The 26,601-nt window shown below is 37.9% G+C and overlaps 1 protein-coding gene and 4 long non-coding RNA genes across 6 annotated transcripts; all 5 read left to right on the top strand.

The window, feature by feature from the left end:
• Positions 1–440: 440 nt before the first annotated feature.
• Positions 441–2,879, top strand: LOC137331403 (uncharacterized). The gene is made up of 4 exons (XR_010965460.1): positions 441–540; positions 937–1,044; positions 1,709–1,798; positions 2,789–2,879. It is a non-coding gene; the product is annotated as an uncharacterized lncRNA (long non-coding RNA).
• Positions 2,880–3,560: 681 nt separating this feature from the next.
• Positions 3,561–5,355, top strand: LOC137331400 (uncharacterized). 2 transcript variants are annotated; one of them, XR_010965458.1, is made up of 4 exons: positions 3,561–3,650; positions 4,052–4,159; positions 4,787–4,882; positions 5,254–5,355. It is a non-coding gene; the product is annotated as an uncharacterized lncRNA (long non-coding RNA). The 2 variants fall into 2 exon arrangements; XR_010965457.1 differs by having other exon boundaries at positions 4,784–4,882.
• A 673-nt stretch (positions 5,356–6,028) lies between these two features.
• On the top strand, positions 6,029–7,821 carry LOC137331397 (uncharacterized). Its single transcript, XR_010965453.1, has 4 exons — positions 6,029–6,115; positions 6,518–6,625; positions 7,250–7,348; positions 7,720–7,821. It is a non-coding gene; the product is annotated as an uncharacterized lncRNA (long non-coding RNA).
• Positions 7,822–8,483: 662 nt separating this feature from the next.
• Positions 8,484–13,448, top strand: LOC137331406 (uncharacterized). The gene is made up of 4 exons (XR_010965464.1): positions 8,484–8,583; positions 9,568–9,675; positions 10,334–10,432; positions 13,347–13,448. It is a non-coding gene; the product is annotated as an uncharacterized lncRNA (long non-coding RNA).
• Positions 13,449–15,089: 1,641 nt separating this feature from the next.
• LOC137331108 (uncharacterized) lies at positions 15,090–18,549 on the top strand. Its single transcript, XM_067994713.1, has 7 exons — positions 15,090–15,102; positions 15,338–15,475; positions 15,872–15,979; positions 16,644–16,733; positions 17,136–17,243; positions 17,868–17,966; positions 18,338–18,549. The coding sequence occupies exons 1-7, from the start codon at positions 15,090–15,092 to the stop codon at positions 18,547–18,549; spliced, it is 768 nt and encodes a 255-aa protein (XP_067850814.1).
• The last annotated feature ends 8,052 nt before the right edge of the window (positions 18,550–26,601 follow it).

Genomic DNA, 26,601 nt, shown 5'->3' with positions numbered 1-26,601 from the left:
TTCTCCCATCTCCTCGAATGTTTTCAGTGTCAAGATACACAGATCTGATTGTGCTTCTTGTCACATCATGTCCAGTCACCTCTTGCCTCCAAATTTGTGGCCCAGTACAATCAATTGGCCTACTAATCCAGCTACATTCTTATTCTCCGTAATAATGGAGATCACTGGTCTAAAAACAGAAAACTCTGATAAGAAGCTCAAAGTTTAATGAATGTTGATATCTGGCATCAAATGTCATAGTGGCTCCTTCAGTGAGAAGATATAAGGATCTCATTCACTCCAGTTCCAGACTGTACTTTTGCATAATGATTATTGTTGTGAACACAACTCTCGTGTAAATGTATTAATTAAGCTCATTAATCCTGCTGGTCAGTTTGCACTATTCATGATGGCATCTGTAAGAACTCTGCCCTGTTTTACTGATATTTGTATACACATTAGCAACAGCGACATCATATGGAACATCAGAAGGAAGCACTTCAACAGAACCAACTACAACTGTGATCTATTCCACAGGAACAACATCACCAGCATCAACAGGTATAATCAATCCAGTAATCGAACATCATAGAAGGAAATAATTACTAATGTTGATCATTTGCCCTTTCATAAACCTAAATGCCACCACTCCTGTCCAGAGCTGGTGCTTTCAAAAGTTAATAATGACATTAACCCAGCCAAATTGATACTCTCTATCATGGTAACCATTGTATTAAAAATAAACTCCTGGAACAACATATTTGCAATTTAATGTACAATGCTTAACTTTGAGATGACTATCACTCTGAAAATACACATCAAACCAAGACACCACTTCCATGTCAAACATGTGTTCAATTCATGTCATTAAATTTACCTTCCTCAATTGACATGCTTTATGCTTCAATCAGCAAGAGCACTGCTTTCATTTATTGACATTTCTCTTAACATCAACAGCTACATTGTCATCATCATCTTCAGTCTCAGAACAAAGCACATCAACAGAACCATCTACGACTGTAATCGCTTCGTCAACCTCCTTAATCTCAACAAGTGAAACAACAGGTATCCACCATTCCATCCCTCCATATAGTCTGGGCTTGACCATTGTAAACAAATTTTTGGTGAGAGTAAAAGCCTTTTGTGCCTTTGCAGTTCCATTTCTGTTAATAGCGTTACATTTCAACTGCCATACGGCCAGTTGAGCCATCAGTGTTCAGCACATCAGCAGAAACATCAACAAATTTGATTCCTTCTCCAGGTCTCAAAAGTTCAAATCTCATTCTCCCATTTCAACGAATGGTTTCAGTGTCAAGAAACACAGATCTGACTGTGCTTCTAGTCACAACTTGTACAGTCACTTCTTCGCTCCAAATATGTGGCCCAGTACAATCAATTAGCCTACCAATCCAGCTACATTCTTATTCTCTCTAATGATCAAGACAGCTAGTGTAAAAACAGATAACTCTGACAAGAATCTCAAAGTTTAATGAATGTTGATATCTGGCATCAAATGTCATGGTGGCTCCTTCAGTGGGAAAATATAAGCATCTCATTCACTCCAGTTCCAGACTGCACTTCTGCATAATGATTATTATTGTGAACACAACTCTAGTGTAAATGTATTAATTAAGCTCATTAACTCTGCTGGTCAGTTTGCAATATTTATGATGGCATCTGTATGAACTCTGCCCTGTTTTACTAATATTTCTATACACATTATCAACAGCGACATCATATGGAACATCAGAAGGAAGCACTTCAACAGAACCAACGACAACTGTGATCTATTCCACAGAAACATCACCAGCATCAACAGGTATAATCAATTGCAATCTTGTAATCCAACATCATAGAAGGAAATAATTACTAATGTTGATCATTTGGCCTTTCATAAACCTAAATGCCACCACTCCTGTCCAGAGCTGGTGCTTTCAAAAGTCAATAATGGCATTAACCCAGCCAAATTGGTACTCTCTATAATGGTAACCTTTGTATTAAAAATAAACTCCTGGAACAACATATTTGCAATTTAATGTACAATGCTTAACTTTGAGATGATTATCACTCTGAAAATACACATCAAACCATGACACCACTTGCATGTCGAACATGTTTTTAATTCATGTCATTAAACTTACCTTCCTCAATTGACATGCTTTATGCTTCAATCAGCAAGAGCACTGCTTTCATTTATTAATGTGGCGATGCCGGTTATGGACTGGGGTTGACAATTGTAAACAATTTTACAACACCAAGTTATAGTCCAACAATTTTATTTTAAAATTCACAAGCCTTCGAAGGCTTCCTCATTCCTCAGGTGAATGTCAAGAGATCCTGGAACCTCTCGCATTTATAAATCACAGAACAATGCCTGGTGATTACAGATAGTCTTTTCAACTGCCCGTTGCCAAGGCAACCAAAGTGTTCAGACAGATAGGTGTTACCTACAGGGCCACCGAATATACAAACGGCCAGAACTAAAAAAAACAGATGATGTGGAGATGCCAATTAAAAGAACAGAGAGAGAGAAGCAGAAACATCCGGAAGGAAAAGACAGCAATTGACCCGTTATATTAAAAACAGATAACATTTGTTCGCTGGTGGGGTAAAGTGTAGCGTGACATGAACCCAAGATCCCGGTTAAGGCCGTCCTCATGGGTGCGGAACTTGGCTATCAATTTCTGCTGGACGATTTTGCGTTGTCGAGTGTCTCGAAGGCCGCCTTGGAGTACGCTTACCCGAAGGTCGGTGGCTGAATGTCCTTGACTGCTGAAGTGTTCATTGACATTTCTCTTAACATCAACAGCTACATCGGCATCATCATCTTCAGTCTCAGAACAAAGTACATCAACAGAACCATCTACAACTGTAACCGCTTCGTCAACCTCCTTAATCTCAACAAGTGAAACAACAGGTATCCACCATTCCATCCCTCCATATAGTCTGGCCTTGACCATTGCAAACAAATTTTTGGCGAGAGTTAAAGCCTTTTGTGCCTTTACAGTTCCATTTCTGTTAATAACGTTACATTTCAACTGCCATACGTCCAGTTGAGCCATCAGTGTTCAGCACATTAGCAGAAACATCAACAACTTTGATTCCTTCTCCAGGTCTCAAAAGTTCAAATCTCATTCTCCCATTTCAACGAATGGTTTCAGTGTCAAGAAACACAGATCTGACTGTGTTTCTTGTCACAATATGTACAGTCACTTCTTGGCTCCAAATTTGTGGCCCAGTACAATCAATTAGCCTACCAATCCAGCTACATTCTTATTCTCTCCAATGATCAAGACAACTAGTGTAAAAACAGATAACTGAGACAAGAAGCTCAAAGTTTAATGAATGTTGATATCTGGCATCAAATGTCATGGTGGCTCCTTCAGTGGGAAAATATAAGCATCTCATTCACTCAAGTTCCAGACTGCACTTCTGCATAATGATTATTATTGTGAACACAACTCTAGTGTAAATGTATTAATTAAGCTCATTAACTCTGCTGGTCAGTTTGCACTATTTATGATGGCATCTGTATGAACTCTGCCCTGTTTTACTGATATTTCTATACACATTATCAACAGCGACATCATATGGAACATCAGAAGGAAGCACTTCAACAGAACCAACGACAACTGTGATCTATTCCACAGAAACATCACCAGCATCAACAGGTATAATCAATTGCAATCTTGTAATCAAACCTCTTAGAAGGAAATAATTACTAATGTTGATCATTTGGCCTTTCATAAAGCTAAGTGCCACCTCTCCTGTCCGGAGCTGGTGTTTTGAGAATTCAATAATGACATTAACCTAACCAAATTGATACTCTCTATAATGATAACCATTGTATTAAAAAAAATCTCCTGCAACAACATATGTGCAATTTAATGCATTATGCTTAACTTTGAGGTCATTATCACTCTGATAATGCGCATCAAACCATGACACCATTTTCACGTCGATCAAGGTATAATTTATGTCATTGAACTTACCTTCCTCAATTGACATTCATTATGCTTCAATCAGCAAGAGCATTTCTTTCTTTTATTGACATTTCTCTCAACATCAACAGCTACATCATCATCATCATCTTCAGTATCAGAAAAAAGCACATCAACAGATCTATCTACAACTGTAATCGCTTCGTCAACCTCTTCAATCTCAACAAGTGAAACAACAGGTATCCACCATTCCATCCCTCCATATAGTCTGGCCTTGACCATTGTAAACAAATTTTTGGCGGGAGTAAAAGCCTTTTGTGCCTTTACAATTCCATTTCTGTTAATAGCTTTACATTTCAACTGCCATACGACCAGTTGAGCCATCAGTGTTCAGCACATTAACAGAAACATCAACAACTTTGATTCCTTCTCCAGGTCTCAAAATTTCCAATATCATTCTGCCATCTCATCAAATGGTTTCATTGTCAAGAAACACAGTCACTTCATGGCTCCAAATTTGTGGCCCGTACAATCAATGAGCCTACTAATCCAGCTACATACTTATTCTCTCTAATAATGGAGATGACTAGTGTAAAAACAGATAACTCTGATAAGAAGCTCAAAGTTTAATGAATGTTGATATCTGGCATCAAATATCAAGGTGGCTCCTTCAGTGGGAAAATATAAGCATGTCATTCACTCCAGTTCCAAACTGCGGTTTTGCATATTGATTATACTTGTGAACACAACTCGAGTCTAAATGTATCAGTTAAGCTCATTAACTGTGCTGGTCAGTTTGCACTATTCATGATGGCATCTGTAAGAACTCTGCCCTGTTTTACTGATATTTCTATACAAATTAGCAGCTGTGACATCATATGGAACATCAGAAGGAAGCACTTCAACAGAACCAACAACAACTGTGATCTATTCCGCAGGAACAACATCACCAGCCTCAACAGGTATAATCAATCTAGTAATCCAACATCATAGAAGGAAGTAATTACTAATGTTGATTATTTGTCCTTTCCTGAACCTAAATGCCACCACTTCTGTCCAGAGTTGGTGCTATCAAAAGGTAATAATGACGATAACCCACCAAAATTGATACTCTCTATAATGGTAATCTTAAAAAAAAAACTCCTGGTAGAACTTATTTGCAATTTAATGTATGGTGCTTTCCTTTGAGATCATTATCGCTCTGATACATTTTCCATGTCGAACATGTTTTTAATTCATGTCATGAAACTTACCTTCCACAATTGACATGCTTTATGCTTCAATCAGCAAGAGCACTGCTTTCTTTTATTGACATTTCTCTCAACATCAACAGCTACATCATCATCATCATTATCAGTATCTGAACAAAGCACATCAACAGATCCATCTACAACTGGAACCACTTCGTCAACCTCTTTAGTCTCAACAAGTGAAACAACAGGTATCCACCATTCCATCCCTCCATATAGTCTGGCCTTGACCATTGCAAACAAATTTTTGGCGAGAGTTAAAGCCTTTTGTGCCTTTACAGTTCCATTTCTGTTAATAACGTTACATTTCAACTGCCATACGTCCAGTTGAGCCATCAGTGTTCAGCACATTAGCAGAAACATCAACAACTTTGATTCCTTCTCCAGGTCTCAAAAGTTCAAATCTCATTCTCCCATTTCAACGAATGGTTTCAGTGTCAAGAAACACAGATCTGACTGTGTTTCTTGTCACAATATGTACAGTCACTTCTTGGCTCCAAATTTGTGGCCCAGTACAATCAATTAGCCTACCAATCCAGCTACATTCTTATTCTCTCCAATGATCAAGACAACTAGTGTAAAAACAGATAACTGAGACAAGAAGCTCAAAGTTTAATGAATGTTGATATCTGGCATCAAATGTCATGGTGGCTCCTTCAGTGGGAAAATATAAGCATCTCATTCACTCAAGTTCCAGACTGCACTTCTGCATAATGATTATTATTGTGAACACAACTCTAGTGTAAATGTATTAATTAAGCTCATTAACTCTGCTGGTCAGTTTGCACTATTTATGATGGCATCTGTATGAACTCTGCCCTGTTTTACTGATATTTCTATACACATTATCAACAGCGACATCATATGGAACATCAGAAGGAAGCACTTCAACAGAACCAACGACAACTGTGATCTATTCCACAGAAACATCACCAGCATCAACAGGTATAATCAATTGCAATCTTGTAATCAAACCTCTTAGAAGGAAATAATTACTAATGTTGATCATTTGGCCTTTCATAAAGCTAAGTGCCACCTCTCCTGTCCGGAGCTGGTGTTTTGAGAATTCAATAATGACATTAACCTAACCAAATTGATACTCTCTATAATGATAACCATTGTATTAAAAAAAAATCTCCTGCAACAACATATGTGCAATTTAATGCATTATGCTTAACTTTGAGGTCATTATCACTCTGATAATACGCATCAAACCATGACACCATTTTCACGTCGATCAAGGTATAATTTATGTCATTGAACTTACCTTCCTCAATTGACATTCATTATGCTTCAATCAGCAAGAGCATTTCTTTCTTTTATTGACATTTCTCTCAACATCAACAGCTACATCATCATCATCATCTTCAGTATCAGAAAAAAGCACATCAACAGATCTATCTACAACTGTAACCGCTTCGTCAACCTCTTCAATCTCAACAAGTGAAACAACAGGTATCCACCATTCCATCCCTCCATATCGTCTGGCCTTGACCATTGTAAACAAATTTTTGGCGGGAGTAAAAGCCTTTTGTGCCTTTACAATTCCATTTCTGTTAATAGCTTTACATTTCAACTGCCATACGACCAGTTGAGCCATCAGTGTTCAGCACATTAACAGAAACATCAACAACTTTGATTCCTTCTCCAGGTCTCAAAATTTCCAATATCATTCTGCCATCTCATCAAATGGTTTCATTGTCAAGAAACACAGTCACTTCATGGCTCCAAATTTGTGGCCCGTACAATCAATGAGCCTACTAATCCAGCTACATACTTATTCTCTCTAATAATGGAGATGACTAGTGTAAAAACAGATAACTCTGATAAGAAGCTCAAAGTTTAATGAATGTTGATATCTGGCATCAAATATCAAGGTGGCTCCTTCAGTGGGAAAATATAAGCATGTCATTCACTCCAGTTCCAAACTGCGGTTTTGCATATTGATTATACTTGTGAACACAACTCGAGTCTAAATGTATCAGTTAAGCTCATTAACTGTGCTGGTCAGTTTGCACTATTCATGATGGCATCTGTAAGAACTCTGCCCTGTTTTACTGATATTTCTATACAAATTAGCAGCTGTGACATCATATGGAACATCAGAAGGAAGCACTTCAACAGAACCAACAACAACTGTGATCTATTCCGCAGGAACAACATCACCAGCCTCAACAGGTATAATCAATCTAGTAATCCAACATCATAGAAGGAAGTAATTACTAATGTTGATTATTTGTCCTTTCCTGAACCTAAATGCCACCACTTCTGTCCAGAGTTGGTGCTATCAAAAGGTAATAATGACGATAACCCACCAAAATTGATACTCTCTATAATGGTAATCTTAAAAAAAAAACTCCTGGTAGAACTTATTTGCAATTTAATGTATGGTGCTTTCCTTTGAGATCATTATCGCTCTGATACATTTTCCATGTTGAACATGTTTTTAATTCATGTCATGAAACTTACCTTCCACAATTGACATGCTTTATGCTTCAATCAGCAAGAGCACTGCTTTCTTTTATTGACATTTCTCTCAACATCAACAGCTACATCATCATCATCATTATCAGTATCTGAACAAAGCACATCAACAGATCCATCTACAACTGGAACCACTTCGTCAACCTCTTTAGTCTCAACAAGTGAAACAACAGGTATCCACTATTCCATCCCTCCAAATAATCTTGCCTTGACCGTTGTAAAAATGTTTTTGGAAAGAGTAAAAGCCTTTTGTGCTTTACAATCACATTTCTGTTAATAGCGTTATATTACAACTGCCATATGGCCAGTTGAGCCATCAGTGTTCAGCACATTAGCAGAAACATCAGCAACTTTGATTTCTTCACCAGGTCTCAAAAGTTCCAATCTCATTCTCCCATCTCCTCGAATGTTTTCAGTGTCAAGATACACAGATCTGATTGTGCTTCTTGTCACAACATGTACAGTCACTTCTTGCCTGCAAATTTGAGGCCCAGTACAATCAATTGGCCTACTAATCCAGCTACATTCTTATTCTCTGTGATAATGGAGATCACTTGTCCAAAAACAGAAAACTCTGAGAAGAAGCTCAAAGTTTAATGAATGTTGATATCTGGCATCAAATGTCATAGTGGCTCCTTCAGTGAGAAGATATAAGTATCTCATTCACTCCAGTTCCAGACTGTACTTTTGCATAATGATTATTGTTGTGAACACAACTCTAGTGTAAATGTATTAATTAAGCTCATTAATCCTGCTGGTCAGTTTGCACTATTTATGATGGCATATGTGAGAACTCTGCCCTGTTTTACTGATATTTCTATGCACATTAGCAACAGCGACATCATATGGAACATCAGAAGGAAGCACTTCAACAGAACCAACTACAACTGTGATCTATTCCACAGGAACAACATCACCAGCATCAACAGGTATAATCAATCTAGTAATCGAACATCATAGAAGGAAATAATTACTAATGTTGATCATTTGCCCTTTCATAAACCTAAATGCCACCACTCCTGTCCAGAGTTGGTGCTTTCAAAAGTCAATAATGGCATTAACCCAGCCAAATTGATACTCTCTATAATGGTAACCTTTGTATTAAAAATAAACTCCTGGAACAACATATTTGCAATTTAATGTACAATGCTTAACTTTGAGATGATTATCACTCTGAAAATACACATCAAACCATGACACCACTTGCATGTTGAACATGTTTTTAATTCATGTCATTAAACTTACCTTCCTCAATTGACATGCTTTATGCTTCAATCAGCAAGAGCACTGCTTTCATTTATTAATGTGGCGATGCCGGTTATGGACTGGGGTTGACAATTGTAAACAATTTTACAACACCAAGTTATAGTCCAACAATTTTATTTTAAAATTCACAAGCTTTCGGAGGCTTCCTCATTCCTCAGGTGAATGTCAAGAGATCCTGGAACCTCTCGCATTTATAAATCACAGAACAATGCCTGGTGATTACAGATAGTCTTTTCAACTGCCCGTTGCCAAGGCAACCAAAGTGTTCAGACAGATAGGTGTTACCTACAGGGCCACCGAATATACAAACGGCCAGAACTAAAAAAAACAGATGATGTGGAGATGCCAATTAAAAGAACAGAGAGAGAGAAGCAGAAACATCCGGAAGGAAAAGACAGCAATTGACCCGTTATATTAAAAACAGATAACATTTGTTCGCTGGTGGGGTAAAGTGTAGCGTGACATGAACCCAAGATCCCGGTTGAGGCCGTCCTCATGGGTGCGGAACTTGGCTATCAATTTCTGCTCGACGATTTTGCGTTGTCGAGTGTCTCGAAGGCCGGCTTGGAGTACGCTTACCCGAAGGTCGGTGGCTGAATGTCCTTGACTGCTGAAGTGTTCATTGATATTTCTCTTAACATCAACAGCTACATCGTCATCATCATCTTCAGTCTCAGAACAAAGCACATCAACAGAACCATCTACGACTGTAATCGCTTCGTCAACCTCCTTAATCTCAACAAGTGAAACAACAGGTATCCACCATTCCATCCCTCCATATAGTCTGGCCTTGACCATTGTAAACAAATTTTTGGCGAGAGTAAAAGCCTTTTGTGCCTTTGCAGTTCCATTTCTGTTAATAGCGTTACATTTCAACTGCCATACGGCCAGTTGAGCCATCAGTGTTCAGCACATTAGCAGAAACATCAACAACTTTGATTCTTTCTCCAGGTCTCAAAAGTTCAAATGTCATTCTCCCATTTCAACGAATGGTTTCAGTGTCAAGAAACACAGATCTGACTGTGCTTCTTGTCACAACTTGTACAGTCACTTCTTGGCTCCAAATTTGTGGCCCAGTACAATCAAACAGGCTACCAATCCAGCTGCATTCTTATTCTCTCTAATGATAAAGACAACTCGTGTAAAAACAGATAACTCTGACAAGAAGCTCAGAGTTTAATGAATGTTGATATCTGGCATCAAATGTCATGGTGGCTCCTTCAGTGGGAAAATATAAGCATCTCATTCACTCCAGTTCCAGGCTGCACTTCTGCATAATGATTATTATTGTGAACACAACTCTAGTGTAAATGTATTAATTAAGCTCATAAACTCTGCTGGTCAGTTTGCACTATTTATGATGGCATCTGTAAGAACTCTGCCCTGTTTTACTGATATTTCTATAAACATTAGCAACAGTAACATCATATGGAACATCAGAAGGAAGCACTTCAACAGAACAAAGTACAACTGTGATCTATTCCACAGGAACAACATCACCAGCATCAACAGGTATAATCAATTGCAATCTTGTAATCCAACCTCTTAGAAGGAAATAATTACTAATGTTGATCATTTGGCCTTTCATAAAGCTAAGTGCCACCTCTCCTGTCCGGAGCTGGTGTTTTGAAAATTCAACAATGACATTAACCCAACCAAATTGATACTCTCCATAATGGTAACCACTGTATTAAAAAAAATCTCCTGTAACAACATATGTACAATTTAATGCATTGTGCTTAACTTTGAGGTCATTATCACTCTGATAATACGCATCAAACCATGACTCCATTTTCACGTCGATCATGTTTTTAATTCGTCATTAAACTTACCTTCCCCAATTGACATGCTTTATGCTTCAATCAGCAAGAGCACTGCTTTCTCTCATTGACATTTTCTTAACATCAACAGCTACATCATCATCATCATCTTCAGTATCAGAAAAAAGCACATCAACAGATCCATCGACAACTGTAATCGCTTCGTCAAGCTCTTTAGTCTCAACAAGTGAAACAACAGGTATCCACCATTCCATCCCTCCATATAGTCATGCCTTAACCATTGTGAACAATTTTTTTGGGAAGACTAAAATCCTTTTGTGCCTTTCCAATTCCATTTCTGTTAATAGCATTACATTTCAACTGCCATACGGCCAGTTGAGCCACCAGTGTTGAGCACATTAGCAGAAACATCAGCAACTTTGATTCTTTCGCCAGGTCTCAAAAGTTCCAATCTCATTCTTCCATCTCCTCGAATGTTTTCAGTGTCAAGATACACAGATCTGATTGTGCTTCTTGTCACAACATGTACAGTCACTTCTTGGCTGCACATTTGAGGCCCAGTAAAATCAATTGGCCTACTAATCCAGCTACCTTCTTATTCTCCATAATAATGGAGATCCCTAGTCTAAAAACAGAAAACTCTGATAAGAAGCTCAAAGTTTAATGAATGTTGATATCTGGCATCGAATGTCAAGGTGGCTCCTTCAGTGGGAAAATATAAGCATCACATTCACTCCAATTCCAAACTGCAGTTTTGCATAATGATAATCCACGTGAACACAACTCTCGTCTCAATGTATCAGTTGAGCTTATTAACTGTGCTGGTCAGTTTGCAATATTCATGATGGCATCTGTAAGAACTCTCCCCTATTTTGCTGATATTTCTTTTCATATTTGCAGCTGCGACATCATATGGAACATCAGAAGGAAGCTCTTCAACAGAACCAACTACAACTGTGATCTATTCCACAGCAACATCACCAGCATCAACAGGTATAATCAATCTAGTAATCCAACATCATGGAAGGAAATAATTACTAATGTTGATTATTTGTCCTTTCCTAAACCTAAATGCCACCACTCCTGTCCACAGCTGGTGCTTTCAAAAGTCAATAATGATGTTAACCCAGCCAAATTGATACTCTCGATAATGGTAACTTTAAAAAAAACTCCTGGAAAAACTGATTTACAATTTCATGTCTGGTGCTTACCTTTGATATCAATATAGCTCTGATAGTACATATCAAACCATGACACCACATCCATGTCGAACATGTTTTTAATTCATGTCATTAAACTTACCTTCCTCAATTGACATGCTTTATGCTTCAATCAGCAAGAGCACTGCTTTCTCTTATTGACATTTTCTTAACATCAACAGCTACATCATCATCATCATCTTCAGTATCAGAAAAAAGCACATCAACAGATCCATCGACAACTGTAATCACTTCGTCAACCTCTTTAGTCTCAACAAGTGAAACAACAGGTATCCACAATGTCATCCCTCCATATAGTCTTGCCTTGACAATTGTAAACAATTTTTTGGAAAGAGTAAAAACCTTTTGTGCCTTTACAATTCCATTTCTGTTAATAGCGTTACATTTCAACTGCCATATGACCAGTTGAGCCATCAGTGTTCAGCACATCAGCAGAAACATCAACAACTTTGATTCCTTCACCAGGTTTCAAAAATTCCGATCTCATTCTTCCATCTCCTCGAATGGTTTCAGTGTCAAGATACACAGATCTGACTGTGCTTCTTGTCACAACATGTCCACTCACTTCTTGCCTCCAAATTTGATGCCCAATACAATCAATAGGCCTACTAATCCAGCTACATTCTTATTCTTCGTAATAATGGAGATCACTGGTCTAAAAACAGAAAACTCTGATAAGATGCTCAAAGTTTAATGAATGTTGATATCTGGCATCAAATGTCATAGTGGCTCCATCAGTGAGAAGATATAAGTATCTCATTCACTCCAGTTCCAGACTGTACTTTTGCATAATGATTATTGTTGTGAACACAACTCTCGTGTAAATGTATTAATTAAGCTCATTAACTCTGCTGGTCAGTTTGCACTATTTATGATGGCATCTGTATGAACTCTGCCCTGTTTTACTGATATTTCTATACACATTATCAACAGCGACATCATATGGAACATCAGAAGGAAGCACTTCAACAGAACCAACGACAACTGTGATCTATTCCACAGAAACATTACCAGCATCAACAGGTATAATCAATTGCAATCTTGTAATCAAACCTCTTAGAAGGAAATAATTACTAATGTTGATCATTTGGCCTTTCATAAAGCTAAGTGCCACCTCTCCTGTCCGGAGCTGGTGTTTTGAGAATTCAATAATGACATTAACCTAACCAAATTGATACTCTCTGTAATGGTAACCATTGTATTAAAAAAAAATCTCCTGCAACAACATATGTGCAATTTAATGCATTATGCTTAACTTTGAGGTCATTATCACTCTGATAATACGCATCAAACCATGACACCATTTTCACGTCGATCAAGGTATAATTTATGTCATTGAACTTACCTTCCTCAATTGACATTCATTATGCTTCAATCAGCAAGAGCACTGCTTTCATTTATTGACATTTCTCTTAACATCAACAGCTACATCGTCATCATCATCTTCAGTCTCAGAACAAAGCACATCAACAGAACCATCTACGACTGTAATCGCTTCGTCAACCTCCTTAATCTCAACAAGTGAAACAACAGGTATCCACCATTCCATCCCTCCATATAGTCTGGCCTTGACCATTGTAAACAAATTTTTGGCGAGAGTAAAAGCCTTTTGTGCCTTTGCAGTTCCATTTCTGTTAATAGCGTTACATTTCAACTGCCATACGGCCAGTTGAGCCATCAGTGTTCAGCACATTAGCAGAAACATCAACAAATTTGATTCCTTCTCCAGGTCTCAAAAGTTCAAATCTCATTCTCCCATTTCAACGAATGGTTTCAGTGTCAAGAAACACAGATCTGACTGTGCTTCTAGTCACAACTTGTACAGTCACTTCTTCGCTCCAAATTTGTGGCCCAGTACAATCAATTAGCCTACCAATCCAGCTACATTCTTATTCTCTCTAATGATCAAGACAACTAGTGTAAAAACAGATAACTGAGACAAGAAGCTCAAAGTTTAATGAATGTTGATATCTGGCATCAAATGTCATGGTGGCTCCTTCAGTGGGAAAATATAAGCATCTCATTCACTCAAGTTCAAGACTGCACTTCTGCATAATGATTATTATTGTGAACACAACTCTAGTGTAAATGTATTAATTAAGCTCATTAACTCTGCTGGTCAGTTTGCACTATTTATGATGGCATCTGTATGAACTCTGCCCTGTTTTACTGATATTTCTATACACATTATCAACAGCGACATCATATGGAACATCAGAAGGAAGCACTTCAACAGAACCAATGACAACTGTGATCTATTCCACAGAAACATCACCAGCATCAACAGGTATAATCAATTGCAATCTTGTAATCAAACCTCTTAGAAGGAAATAATTACTAATGTTGATCATTTGGCCTTTCATAAAGCTAAGTGCCACCTCTCCTGTCCAGAGCTGGTGTTTTGAGAATTCAATAATGACATTAACCTAACCAAATTGATACTCTCTATAATGGTAACCATTGTATTAAAAAAAAATCTCCTGCAACAACATATGTGCAATTTAATGCATTATGCTTAACTTTGAGGTCATTATCACTCTGATAATGCGCATCAAACCATGACACCATTTTCACGTCGATCAAGGTATAATTTATGTCATTGAACTTACCTTCCTCAATTGACATTCATTATGCTTCAATCAGCAAGAGCATTTCTTTCTTTTATTGACATTTCTCTCAACATCAACAGCTGCATCATCATCATCATCTTCAGTATCAGAACAAAGCACATCAACAGATCCATCTACAACTGTAACCACTTCGTCAACCTCTTTAGTCTCAACAAGTGAAACAACAGGTATCCACCATTCCATCCCTCCAAATAATCTTGCCTTGACAATTGTAAAAATGTTTTTGGAAAGAGTAAAATCCTTTTATGCCTTTACAATTTCATTTCTGTTAATAGCGTTACATTACAACTGCCATATGGCCAGTTGAGCCATCAGTGTTCAGCACATTAGCAGAAACATCAGCAACTTTGATTTCTTCACCAGGTCTCAAAAGTTCCAATCTCATTCTCCCATCTCCTCGAATGTTTTCAGTGTCAAGATACACAGATCTGATTGTGCTTCTTGTCACATCATGTACAGTCACCTCTTGCCTCCAAATTTGTGGCCCAGTACAATCAATTGGCCTACTAATCCAGCTACATTCTTATTCTCCGTAATAATGGAGATCACTGGTCTAAAAACAGAAAACTCTGATAAGAAGCTCAAAGTTTAATGAATGTTGATATCTGGCATCAAATGTCATAGTGGCTCCTTCAGTGAGAAGATATAAGTATCTCATTCACTCCAGTTCCAGACTGTACTTTTGCATAATGATTATTGTTGTGAACACAACTCTCGTGTAAATGTATTAATTAAGCTCATTAACTCTGCTGGTCAGTTTGCACTATTCATGATGGCATCTGTAAGAACTCTGCCCTGTTTTACTGATATTTGTATACACATTAGCAACAGCGACATCATATGGAACATCAGAAGGAAGCACTTCAACAGAACCAACTACAACTGTGATCTATTCCACAGGAACAACATCACCAGCATCAACAGGTATAATCAATCTAGTAATCGAACATCATAGAAGGAAATAATTACTAATGTTGATCATTTGCCCTTTCATAAACCTAAATGCCACCACTCCTGTCCAGAGCTGGTGCTTTCAAAAGTTAATAATGACATTAACCCAGCCAAATTGATACTCTCTATAATGGTAACCATTGTATTAAAAATAAACTCCTGGAACAACATATTTGCAATTTAATGTACAATGCTTAACTTTGAGATGACTATCACTCTGAAAATACACATCAAACCAAGACACCACTTCCATGTCAAACATGTTTTTAATTCATGTCATTAAATTTACCTTCCTCAATTGACATGCTTTATGCTTCAATCAGCAAGAGCACTGCTTTCATTTATTGACATTTCTCTTAACATCAACAGCTACATTGTCATCATCATCTTCAGTCTCAGAACAAAGCACATCAACAGAACCATCTACGACTGTAATCGCTTCGTCAACCTCCTTAATCTCAACAAGTGAAACAACAGGTATCCACCATTCCATCCCTCCATATAGTCTGGCCTTGACCATTGTAAACAAATTTTTGGCGAGAGTAAAAGCCTTTTGTGCCTTTGCAGTTCCATTTCTGTTAATAGCGTTACATTTCAACTGCCATACGGCCAGTTGAGCCATCAGTGTTCAGCACATTAGCAGAAACATCAACAACTTTGATTCCTTCTCCAGGTCTCAAAAGTTCAAATGTCATTCTCCCATTTCAACGAATGGTTTCAGTGTCAAGAAACACAGATCTGACTGTGCTTCTTGTCACAACTTGTACAGTCACTTCTTGGCTCCAAATTTGTGGCCCAGTACAATCAATTAGCCTACCAATCCAGCTGCATTCTTATTCTCTCTAATGATAAAGACAACTCGTGTAAAAACAGATAACTCTGACAAGAAGCTCAGAGTTTAATGAATGTTGATATCTGGCATCAAATGTCATGGTGGCTCCTTCAGTGGGAAAATATAAGCATCTCATTCACTCCAGTTCCAGACTGCACTTCTGCATAATGATTATTATTGTGAACACAACTCTAGTGTAAATGTATTAATTAAGCTCATTAACTCTGCTGGTCAGTTTGCACTATTTATGATGGCATCTGTATGAACTCTGCCCTGTTTTACTGATATTTCTATACACATTATCAACAGCGACATCATATGGAACATCAGAAGGAAGCACTTCAACAGAACCAACGACAACTGTGATCTATTCCACAGAAACATCACCAGCATCAACAGGTATAATCAATTGCAATCTTGTAATCAAACCTCTTAGAAGGAAATAATTACTAATGTTGATCATTTGGCCTTTCATAAAGCTAAGTGCCACCTCTCCTGTCCGGAGCTGGTGTTTTGAGAATTCAATAATGACATTAACCTAACCAAATTGATACTCTCTATAATGATAACCATTGTATTAAAAAAAAATCTCCTGCAACAACATATGTGCAATTTAATGCATTATGCTTAACTTTGAGGTCATTATCACTCTGATAATACGCATCAAACCATGACACCATTTTCACGTCGATCAAGGTATAATTTATGTCATTGAACTTACCTTCCTCAATTGACATTCATTATGCTTCAATCAGCAAGAGCATTTCTTTCTTTTATTGACATTTCTCTCAACATCAACAGCTACATCATCATCATCATCTTCAGTATCAGAAAAAAGCACATCAACAGATCTATCTACAACTGTAACCGCTTCGTCAACCTCTTCAATCTCAACAAGTGAAACAACAGGTATCCACCATTCCATCCCTCCATATAGTCTGGCCTTGACCATTGTAAACAAATTTTTGGCGGGAGTAAAATTCTTTTGTGCCTTTACAATTCCATTTCTGTTAATAGCTTTACATTTCAACTGCCATACGACCAGTTGAGCCATCAGTGTTCAGCACATTAACAGAAACATCAACAACTTTGATTCCTTCTCCAGGTCTCAAAATTTCCAATATCATTCTGCCATCTCATCAAATGGTTTCATTGTCAAGAAACACAGTCACTTCATGGCTCCAAATTTGTGGCCCGTACAATCAATGAGCCTACTAATCCAGCTACATACTTATTCTCTCTAATAATGGAGATGACTAGTGTAAAAACAGATAACTCTGATAAGAAGCTCAAAGTTTAATGAATGTTGATATCTGGCATCAAATATCAAGGTGGCTCCTTCAGTGGGAAAATATAAGCATGTCATTCACTCCAGTTCCAAACTGCGGTTTTGCATATTGATTATACTTGTGAACACAACTCGAGTCTAAATGTATCAGTTAAGCTCATTAACTGTGCTGGTCAGTTTGCACTATTCATGATGGCATCTGTAAGAACTCTGCCCTGTTTTACTGATATTTCTATACAAATTAGCAGCTGTGACATCATATGGAACATCAGAAGGAAGCACTTCAACAGAACCAACAACAACTGTGATCTATTCCGCAGGAACAACATCACCAGCCTCAACAGGTATAATCAATCTAGTAATCCAACATCATAGAAGGAAGTAATTACTAATGTTGATTATTTGTCCTTTCCTGAACCTAAATGCCACCACTTCTGTCCAGAGTTGGTGCTATCAAAAGGTAATAATGACGATAACCCACCAAAATTGATACTCTCTATAATGGTAATCTTAAAAAAAAAACTCCTGGTAGAACTTATTTGCAATTTAATGTATGGTGCTTTCCTTTGAGATCATTATCGCTCTGATACATTTTCCATGTTGAACATGTTTTTAATTCATGTCATGAAACTTACCTTCCACAATTGACATGCTTTATGCTTCAATCAGCAAGAGCACTGCTTTCTTTTATTGACATTTCTCTCAACATCAACAGCTGCATCATCATCATCATCTTCAGTATCAGAACAAAGCACATCAACAGATCCATCTACAACTGGAACCACTTCGTCAACCTCTTTAGTCTCAACAAGTGAAACAACAGGTATCCACTATTCCATCCCTCCAAATAATCTTGCCTTGACCGTTGTAAAAATGTTTTTGGAAAGAGTAAAAGCCTTTTGTGCTTTACAATCACATTTCTGTTAATAGCGTTATATTACAACTGCCATATGGCCAGTTGAGCCATCAGTGTTCAGCACATTAGCAGAAACATCAGCAACTTTGATTTCTTCACCAGGTCTCAAAAGTTCCAATCTCATTCTCCCATCTCCTCGAATGTTTTCAGTGTCAAGATACACAGATCTGATTGTGCTTCTTGTCACAACATGTACAGTCACTTCTTGCCTGCAAATTTGAGGCCCAGTACAATCAATTGGCCTACTAATCCAGCTACATTCTTATTCTCTGTGATAATGGAGATCACTTGTCCAAAAACAGAAAACTCTGAGAAGAAGCTCAAAGTTTAATGAATGTTGATATCTGGCATCAAATGTCATAGTGGCTCCTTCAGTGAGAAGATATAAGTATCTCATTCACTCCAGTTCCAGACTGTACTTTTGCATAATGATTATTGTTGTGAACACAACTCTAGTGTAAATGTATTAATTAAGCTCATTAATCCTGCTGGTCAGTTTGCACTATTTATGATGGCATATGTGAGAACTCTGCCCTGTTTTACTGATATTTCTATGCACATTAGCAACAGCGACATCATATGGAACATCAGAAGGAAGCACTTCAACAGAACCAACTACAACTGTGACCTATTCCACAGGAACAACATCACCAGCATCAACAGGTATAATCAATCTAGTAATCGAACATCATAGAAGGAAATAATTACTAATGTTGATCATTTGCCCTTTCATAAACCTAAATGCCACCACTCCTGTCCAGAGTTGGTGCTTTCAAAAGTCAATAATGACATTAACCTAACCAAATTGATACTCTCTATAATGGTAACCATTGTATTAAAAAAAAATCTCCTGCAACAACATATGTGCAATTTAATGCATTATGCTTAACTTTGAGGTCATTATCACTCTGATAATGCGCATCAAACCATGACACCATTTTCACGTCGATCAAGGTATAATTTATGTCATTGAACTTACCTTCCTCAATTGACATTCATTATGCTTCAATCAGCAAGAGCATTTCTTTCATTTATTAATGTGGCGATGCCGGTTATGGACTGGGGTTGACAATTGTAAACAATTTTACAACACCAAGTTATAGTCCAACAATTTTATTTTAAAATTCACAAGCTTTCGGAGGCTTCCTCATTCCTCAGGTGAATGTCAAGAGATCCTGGAACCTCTCGCATTTATAAATCACAGAACAATGCCTGGTGATTACAGATAGTCTTTTCAACTGCCCGTTGCCAAGGCAACCAAAGTGTTCAGACAGATAGGTGTTACCTACAGGGCCACCGAATATACAAACGGCCAGAACTAAAAAAAACAGATGATGTGGAGATGCCAATTAAAAGAACAGAGAGAGAGAAGCAGAAACATCCGGAAGGAAAAGACAGCAATTGACCCGTTATATTAAAAACAGATAACATTTGTTCGCTGGTGGGGTAAAGTGTAGCGTGACATGAACCCAAGATCCCGGTTGAGGCCGTCCTCATGGGTGCGGAACTTGGCTATCAATTTCTGCTCGACGATTTTGCGTTGTCGAGTGTCTCGAAGGCCGGCTTGGAGTACGCTTACCCGAAGGTCGGTGGCTGAATGTCCTTGACTGCTGAAGTGTTCATTGATATTTCTCTTAACATCAACAGCTACATCGTCATCATCATCTTCAGTCTCAGAACAAAGCACATCAACAGAACCATCTACGACTGTAATCGCTTCGTCAACCTCCTTAATCTCAACAAGTGAAACAACAGGTATCCACCATTCCATCCCTCCATATAGTCTGGCCTTGACCATTGTAAACAAATTTTTGGCGAGAGTAAAAGCCTTTTGTGCCTTTGCAGTTCCATTTCTGTTAATAGCGTTACGTTTCAACTGCCATACGGCCAGTTGAGCCATCAGTGTTCAGCACATTAGCAGAAACATCAACAAATTTGATTCCTTCTCCAGGTCTCAAAAGTTCAAATCTCATTCTCCCATTTCAACGAATGGTTTCAGTGTCAAGAAACACAGATCTGACTGTGCTTCTAGTCACAACTTGTACAGTCACTTCTTCGCTCCAAATTTGTGGCCCAGTACAATCAATTAGCCTACCAATCCAGCTACATTCTTATTCTCTCTAATGATCAAGACAACTAGTGTAAAAACAGATAACTGAGACAAGAAGCTCAAAGTTTAATGAATGTTGATATCTGGCATCAAATGTCATGGTGGCTCCTTCAGTGGGAAAATATAAGCATCTCATTCACTCAAGTTCAAGACTGCACTTCTGCATAATGATTATTATTGTGAACACAACTCTAGTGTAAATGTATTAATTAAGCTCATTAACTCTGCTGGTCAGTTTGCACTATTTATGATGGCATCTGTATGAACTCTGCCCTGTTTTACTGATATTTCTATACACATTATCAACAGCGACATCATATGGAACATCAGAAGGAAGCACTTCAACAGAACCAATGACAACTGTGATCTATTCCACAGAAACATCACCAGCATCAACAGGTATAATCAATTGCAATCTTGTAATCAAACCTCTTAGAAGGAAATAATTACTAATGTTGATCATTTGGCCTTTCATAAAGCTAAGTGCCACCTCTCCTGTCCAGAGCTGGTGTTTTGAGAATTCAATAATGACATTAACCTAACCAAATTGATACTCTCTATAATGGTAACCATTGTATTAAAAAAAAATCTCCTGCAACAACATATGTGCAATTTAATGCATTATGCTTAACTTTGAGGTCATTATCACTCTGATAATGCGCATCAAACCATGACACCATTTTCACGTCGATCAAGGTATAATTTATGTCATTGAACTTACCTTCCTCAATTGACATTCATTATGCTTCAATCAGCAAGAGCATTTCTTTCATTTATTAATGTGGCGATGCCGGTTATGGACTGGGGTTGACAATTGTAAACAATTTTACAACACCAAGTTATAGTCCAACAATTTTATTTTAAAATTCACAAGCTTTCGGAGGCTTCCTCATTCCTCAGGTGAATGTCAAGAGATCCTGGAACCTCTCGCATTTATAAATCACAGAACAATGCCTGGTGATTACAGATAGTCTTTTCAACTGCCCGTTGCCAAGGCAACCAAAGTGTTCAGACAGATAGGTGTTACCTACAGGGCCACCGAATATACAAACGGCCAGAACTAAAAAAAACAGATGATGTGGAGATGCCAATTAAAAGAACAGAGAGAGAGAAGCAGAAACATCCGGAAGGAAAAGACAGCAATTGACCCGTTATATTAAAAACAGATAACATTTGTTCGCTGGTGGGGTAAAGTGCAGCGTGACATGAACCCAAGATCCCGGTTGAGGCCGTCCTCATGGGTGCGGAACTTGGCTATCAATTTCTGCTCGACGATTTTGCGTTGTCGAGTGTCTCGAAGGCCGGCTTGGAGTACGCTTACCCGAAGGTCGGTGGCTGAATGTCCTTGACTGCTGAAGTGTTCATTGATATTTCTCTTAACATCAACAGCTACATCGTCATCATCATCTTCAGTCTCAGAACAAAGCACATCAACAGAACCATCTACGACTGTAATCGCTTCGTCAACCTCCTTAATCTCAACAAGTGAAACAACAGGTATCCACCATTCCATCCCTCCATATAGTCTGGCCTTGACCATTGTAAACAAATTTTTGGCGAGAGTAAAAGCCTTTTGTGCCTTTGCAGTTCCATTTCTGTTAATAGCGTTACATTTCAACTGCCATACGTCCAGTTGAGCCATCAGTGTTCAGCACATTAGCAGAAACATCAACAACTTTGATTCCTTCTCCAGGTCTCAAAAGTTCAAATGTCATTCTCCCATTTCAACGAATGGTTTCAGTGTCAAGAAACACAGATCTGACTGTGCTTCTTGTCACAACTTGTACAGTCACTTCTTGGCTCCAAATTTGTGGCCCAGTACAATCAAACAGGCTACCAATCCAGCTGCATTCTTATTCTCTCTAATGATAAAGACAACTCGTGTAAAAACAGATAACTCTGACAAGAAGCTCAGAGTTTAATGAATGTTGATATCTGGCATCAAATGTCATGGTGGCTCCTTCAGTGGGAAAATATAAGCATCTCATTCACTCCAGTTCCAGGCTGCACTTCTGCATAATGATTATTATTGTGAACACAACTCTAGTGTAAATGTATTAATTAAGCTCATTAACTCTGCTGGTCAGTTTGCACTATTTATGATGGCATCTGTAAGAACTCTGCCCTGTTTTACTGATATTTCTATAAACATTAGCAACAGCAACATCATATGGAACATCAGAAGGAAGCACTTCAACAGAACAAAGTACAACTGTGATCTATTCCACAGGAACAACATCACCAGCATCAACAGGTATAATCAATTGCAATCTTGTAATCCAACCTCTTAGAAGGAAATAATTACTAATGTTGATCATTTGGCCTTTCATAAAGCTAAGTGCCACCTCTCCTGTCCGGAGCTGGTGTTTTGAAAATTCAACAATGACATTAACCCAACCAAATTGATACTCTCCATAATGGTAACCACTGTATTAAAAAAAATCTCCTGTAACAACATATGTACAATTTAATGCATTGTGCTTAACTTTGAGGTCATTATCACTCTGATAATACGCATCAAACCATGACTCCATTTTCACGTCGATCATGTTTTTAATTCGTCATTAAACTTACCTTCCCCAATTGACATGCTTTATGCTTCAATCAGCAAGAGCACTGCTTTCTCTCATTGACATTTTCTTAACATCAACAGCTACATCATCATCATCATCTTCAGTATCAGAAAAAAGCACATCAACAGATCCATCGACAACTGTAATCGCTTCGTCAAGCTCTTTAGTCTCAACAAGTGAAACAACAGGTATCCACCATTCCATCCCTCCATATAGTCATGCCTTAACCATTGTGAACAATTTTTTTGGGAAGACTAAAATCCTTTTGTGCCTTTCCAATTCCATTTCTGTTAATAGCATTACATTTCAACTGCCATACGGCCAGTTGAGCCACCAGTGTTGAGCACATTAGCAGAAACATCAGCAACTTTGATTCTTTCGCCAGGTCTCAAAAGTTCCAATCTCATTCTTCCATCTCCTCGAATGTTTTCAGTGTCAAGATACACAGATCTGATTGTGCTTCTTGTCACAACATGTACAGTCACTTCTTGGCTGCACATTTGAGGCCCAGTAAAATCAATTGGCCTACTAATCCAGCTACCTTCTTATTCTCCATAATAATGGAGATCCCTAGTCTAAAAACAGAAAACTCTGATAAGAAGCTCAAAGTTTAATGAATGTTGATATCTGGCATCGAATGTCAAGGTGGCTCCTTCAGTGGGAAAATATAAGCATCACATTCACTCCAATTCCAAACTGCAGTTTTGCATAATGATAATCCACGTGAACACAACTCTCGTCTCAATGTATCAGTTGAGCTTATTAACTGTGCTGGTCAGTTTGCAATATTCATGATGGCATCTGTAAGAACTCTCCCCTGTTTTGCTGATATTTCTTTTCATATTTGCAGCTGCGACATCATATGGAACATCAGAAGGAAGCTCTTCAACAGAACCAACTACAACTGTGATCTATTCCACAGCAACATCACCAGCATCAACAGGTATAATCAATCTAGTAATCCAACATCATGGAAGGAAATAATTACTAATGTTGATTATTTGTCCTTTCCTAAACCTAAATGCCACCACTCCTGTCCACAGCTGGTGCTTTCAAAAGTCAATAATGATGTTAACCCAGCCAAATTGATACTCTCGATAATGGTAACTTTAAAAAAAACTCCTGGAAAAACTGATTTACAATTTCATGTCTGGTGCTTACCTTTGATATCAATATAGCTCTGATAGTACATATCAAACCATGACACCACATCCATGTCGAACATGTTTTTAATTCATGTCATTAAACTTACCTTCCTCAATTGACATGCTTTATGCTTCAATCAGCAAGAGCACTGCTTTCTCTTATTGACATTTTCTTAACATCAACAGCTACATCATCATCATCATCTTCAGTATCAGAAAAAAGCACATCAACAGATCCATCGACAACTGTAATCACTTCGTCAACCTCTTTAGTCTCAACAAGTGAAACAACAGGTATCCACAATGTCATCCCTCCATATAGTCTTGCCTTGACAATTGTAAACAATTTTTTGGAAAGAGTAAAAACCTTTTGTGCCTTTACAATTCCATTTCTGTTAATAGCGTTACATTTCAACTGCCATATGACCAGTTGAGCCATCAGTGTTCAGCACATCAGCAGAAACATCAACAACTTTGATTCCTTCACCAGGTTTCAAAAATTCCGATCTCATTCTTCCATCTCCTCGAATGGTTTCAGTGTCAAGATACACAGATCTGATTGTGCTTCTTGTCACAACATGTCCACTCACTTCTTGCCTCCAAATTTGATGCCCAATACAATCAATAGGCCTACTAATCCAGCTACATTCTTATTCTTCGTAATAATGGAGATCACTGGTCTAAAAACAGAAAACTCTGATAAGATGCTCAAAGTTTAATGAATGTTGATATCTGGCATCAAATGTCATAGTGGCTCCATCAGTGAGAAGATATAAGTATCTCATTCACTCCAGTTCCAGACTGTACTTTTGCATAATGATTATTGTTGTGAACACAACTCTCGTGTAAATGTATTAATTAAGCTCATTAACTCTGCTGGTCAGTTTGCACTATTTATGATGGCATCTGTATGAACTCTGCCCTGTTTTACTGATATTTCTATACACATTATCAACAGCGACATCATATGGAACATCAGAAGGAAGCACTTCAACAGAACCAACGACAACTGTGATCTATTCCACAGAAACATCACCAGCATCAACAGGTATAATCAATTGCAATCTTGTAATCAAACCTCTTAGAAGGAAATAATTACTAATGTTGATCATTTGGCCTTTCATAAAGCTAAGTGCCACCTCTCCTGTCCGGAGCTGGTGTTTTGAGAATTCAATAATGACATTAACCTAACCAAATTGATACTCTCTATAATGGTAACCATTGTATTAAAAAAAAACTCCTGCAACAACATATGTGCAATTTAATGCATTATGCTTAACTTTGAGGTCATTATCACTCTGATAATACGCATCAAACCATGACACCATTTTCACGTCGATCAAGGTATAATTTATGTCATTGAACTTACCTTCCTCAATTGACATTCATTATGCTTCAATCAGCAAGAGCACTGCTTTCATTTATTGACATTTCTCTTAACATCAACAGCTACATCGTCATCATCATCTTCAGTCTCAGAACAAAGCACATCAACAGAACCATCTACGACTGTAATCGCTTCGTCAACCTCCTTAATCTCAACAAGTGAAACAACAGGTATCCACCATTCCATCCCTCCATATAGTCTGGCCTTGACCATTGTAAACAAATTTTTGGCGAGAGTAAAAGCCTTTTGTGCCTTTGCAGTTCCATTTCTGTTAATAGCGTTACGTTTCAACTGCCATACGGCCAGTTGAGCCATCAGTGTTCAGCACATTAGCAGAAACATCAACAAATTTGATTCCTTCTCCAGGTCTCAAAAGTTCAAATCTCATTCTCCCATTTCAACGAATGGTTTCAGTGTCAAGAAACACAGATCTGACTGTGCTTCTAGTCACAACTTGTACAGTCACTTCTTCGCTCCAAATTTGTGGCCCAGTACAATCAATTAGCCTACCAATCCAGCTACATTCTTATTCTCTCTAATGATCAAGACAACTAGTGTAAAAACAGATAACTGAGACAAGAAGCTCAAAGTTTAATGAATGTTGATATCTGGCATCAAATGTCATGGTGGCTCCTTCAGTGGGAAAATATAAGCATCTCATTCACTCAAGTTCAAGACTGCACTTCTGCATAATGATTATTATTGTGAACACAACTCTAGTGTAAATGTATTAATTAAGCTCATTAACTCTGCTGGTCAGTTTGCACTATTTATGATGGCATCTGTATGAACTCTGCCCTGTTTTACTGATATTTCTATACACATTATCAACAGCGACATCATATGGA

This window comes from Heptranchias perlo, chromosome 13 (assembly GCF_035084215.1).
Source record: "Heptranchias perlo isolate sHepPer1 chromosome 13, sHepPer1.hap1, whole genome shotgun sequence".
Lineage (NCBI taxonomy): Eukaryota > Metazoa > Chordata > Chondrichthyes > Hexanchiformes > Hexanchidae > Heptranchias > Heptranchias perlo.
Note: the sequence above shows the minus strand (reverse complement) of the source record. Positions and strands in the feature narration are given on the sequence as shown.

Excerpts from the sequence above, each read along its gene's own strand:
- LOC137331108 (XM_067994713.1), top strand. Across the intron at positions 15,980-16,643 it reads CTCAACAAGTGAAACAACAG|CGACATCATATGGAACATCA; the intron begins GTATCCACCATT and ends CATTATCAACAG. Across the intron at positions 17,967-18,337 it reads AACATCACCAGCCTCAACAG|CTGCATCATCATCATCATCT; the intron begins GTATAATCAATC and ends CAACATCAACAG.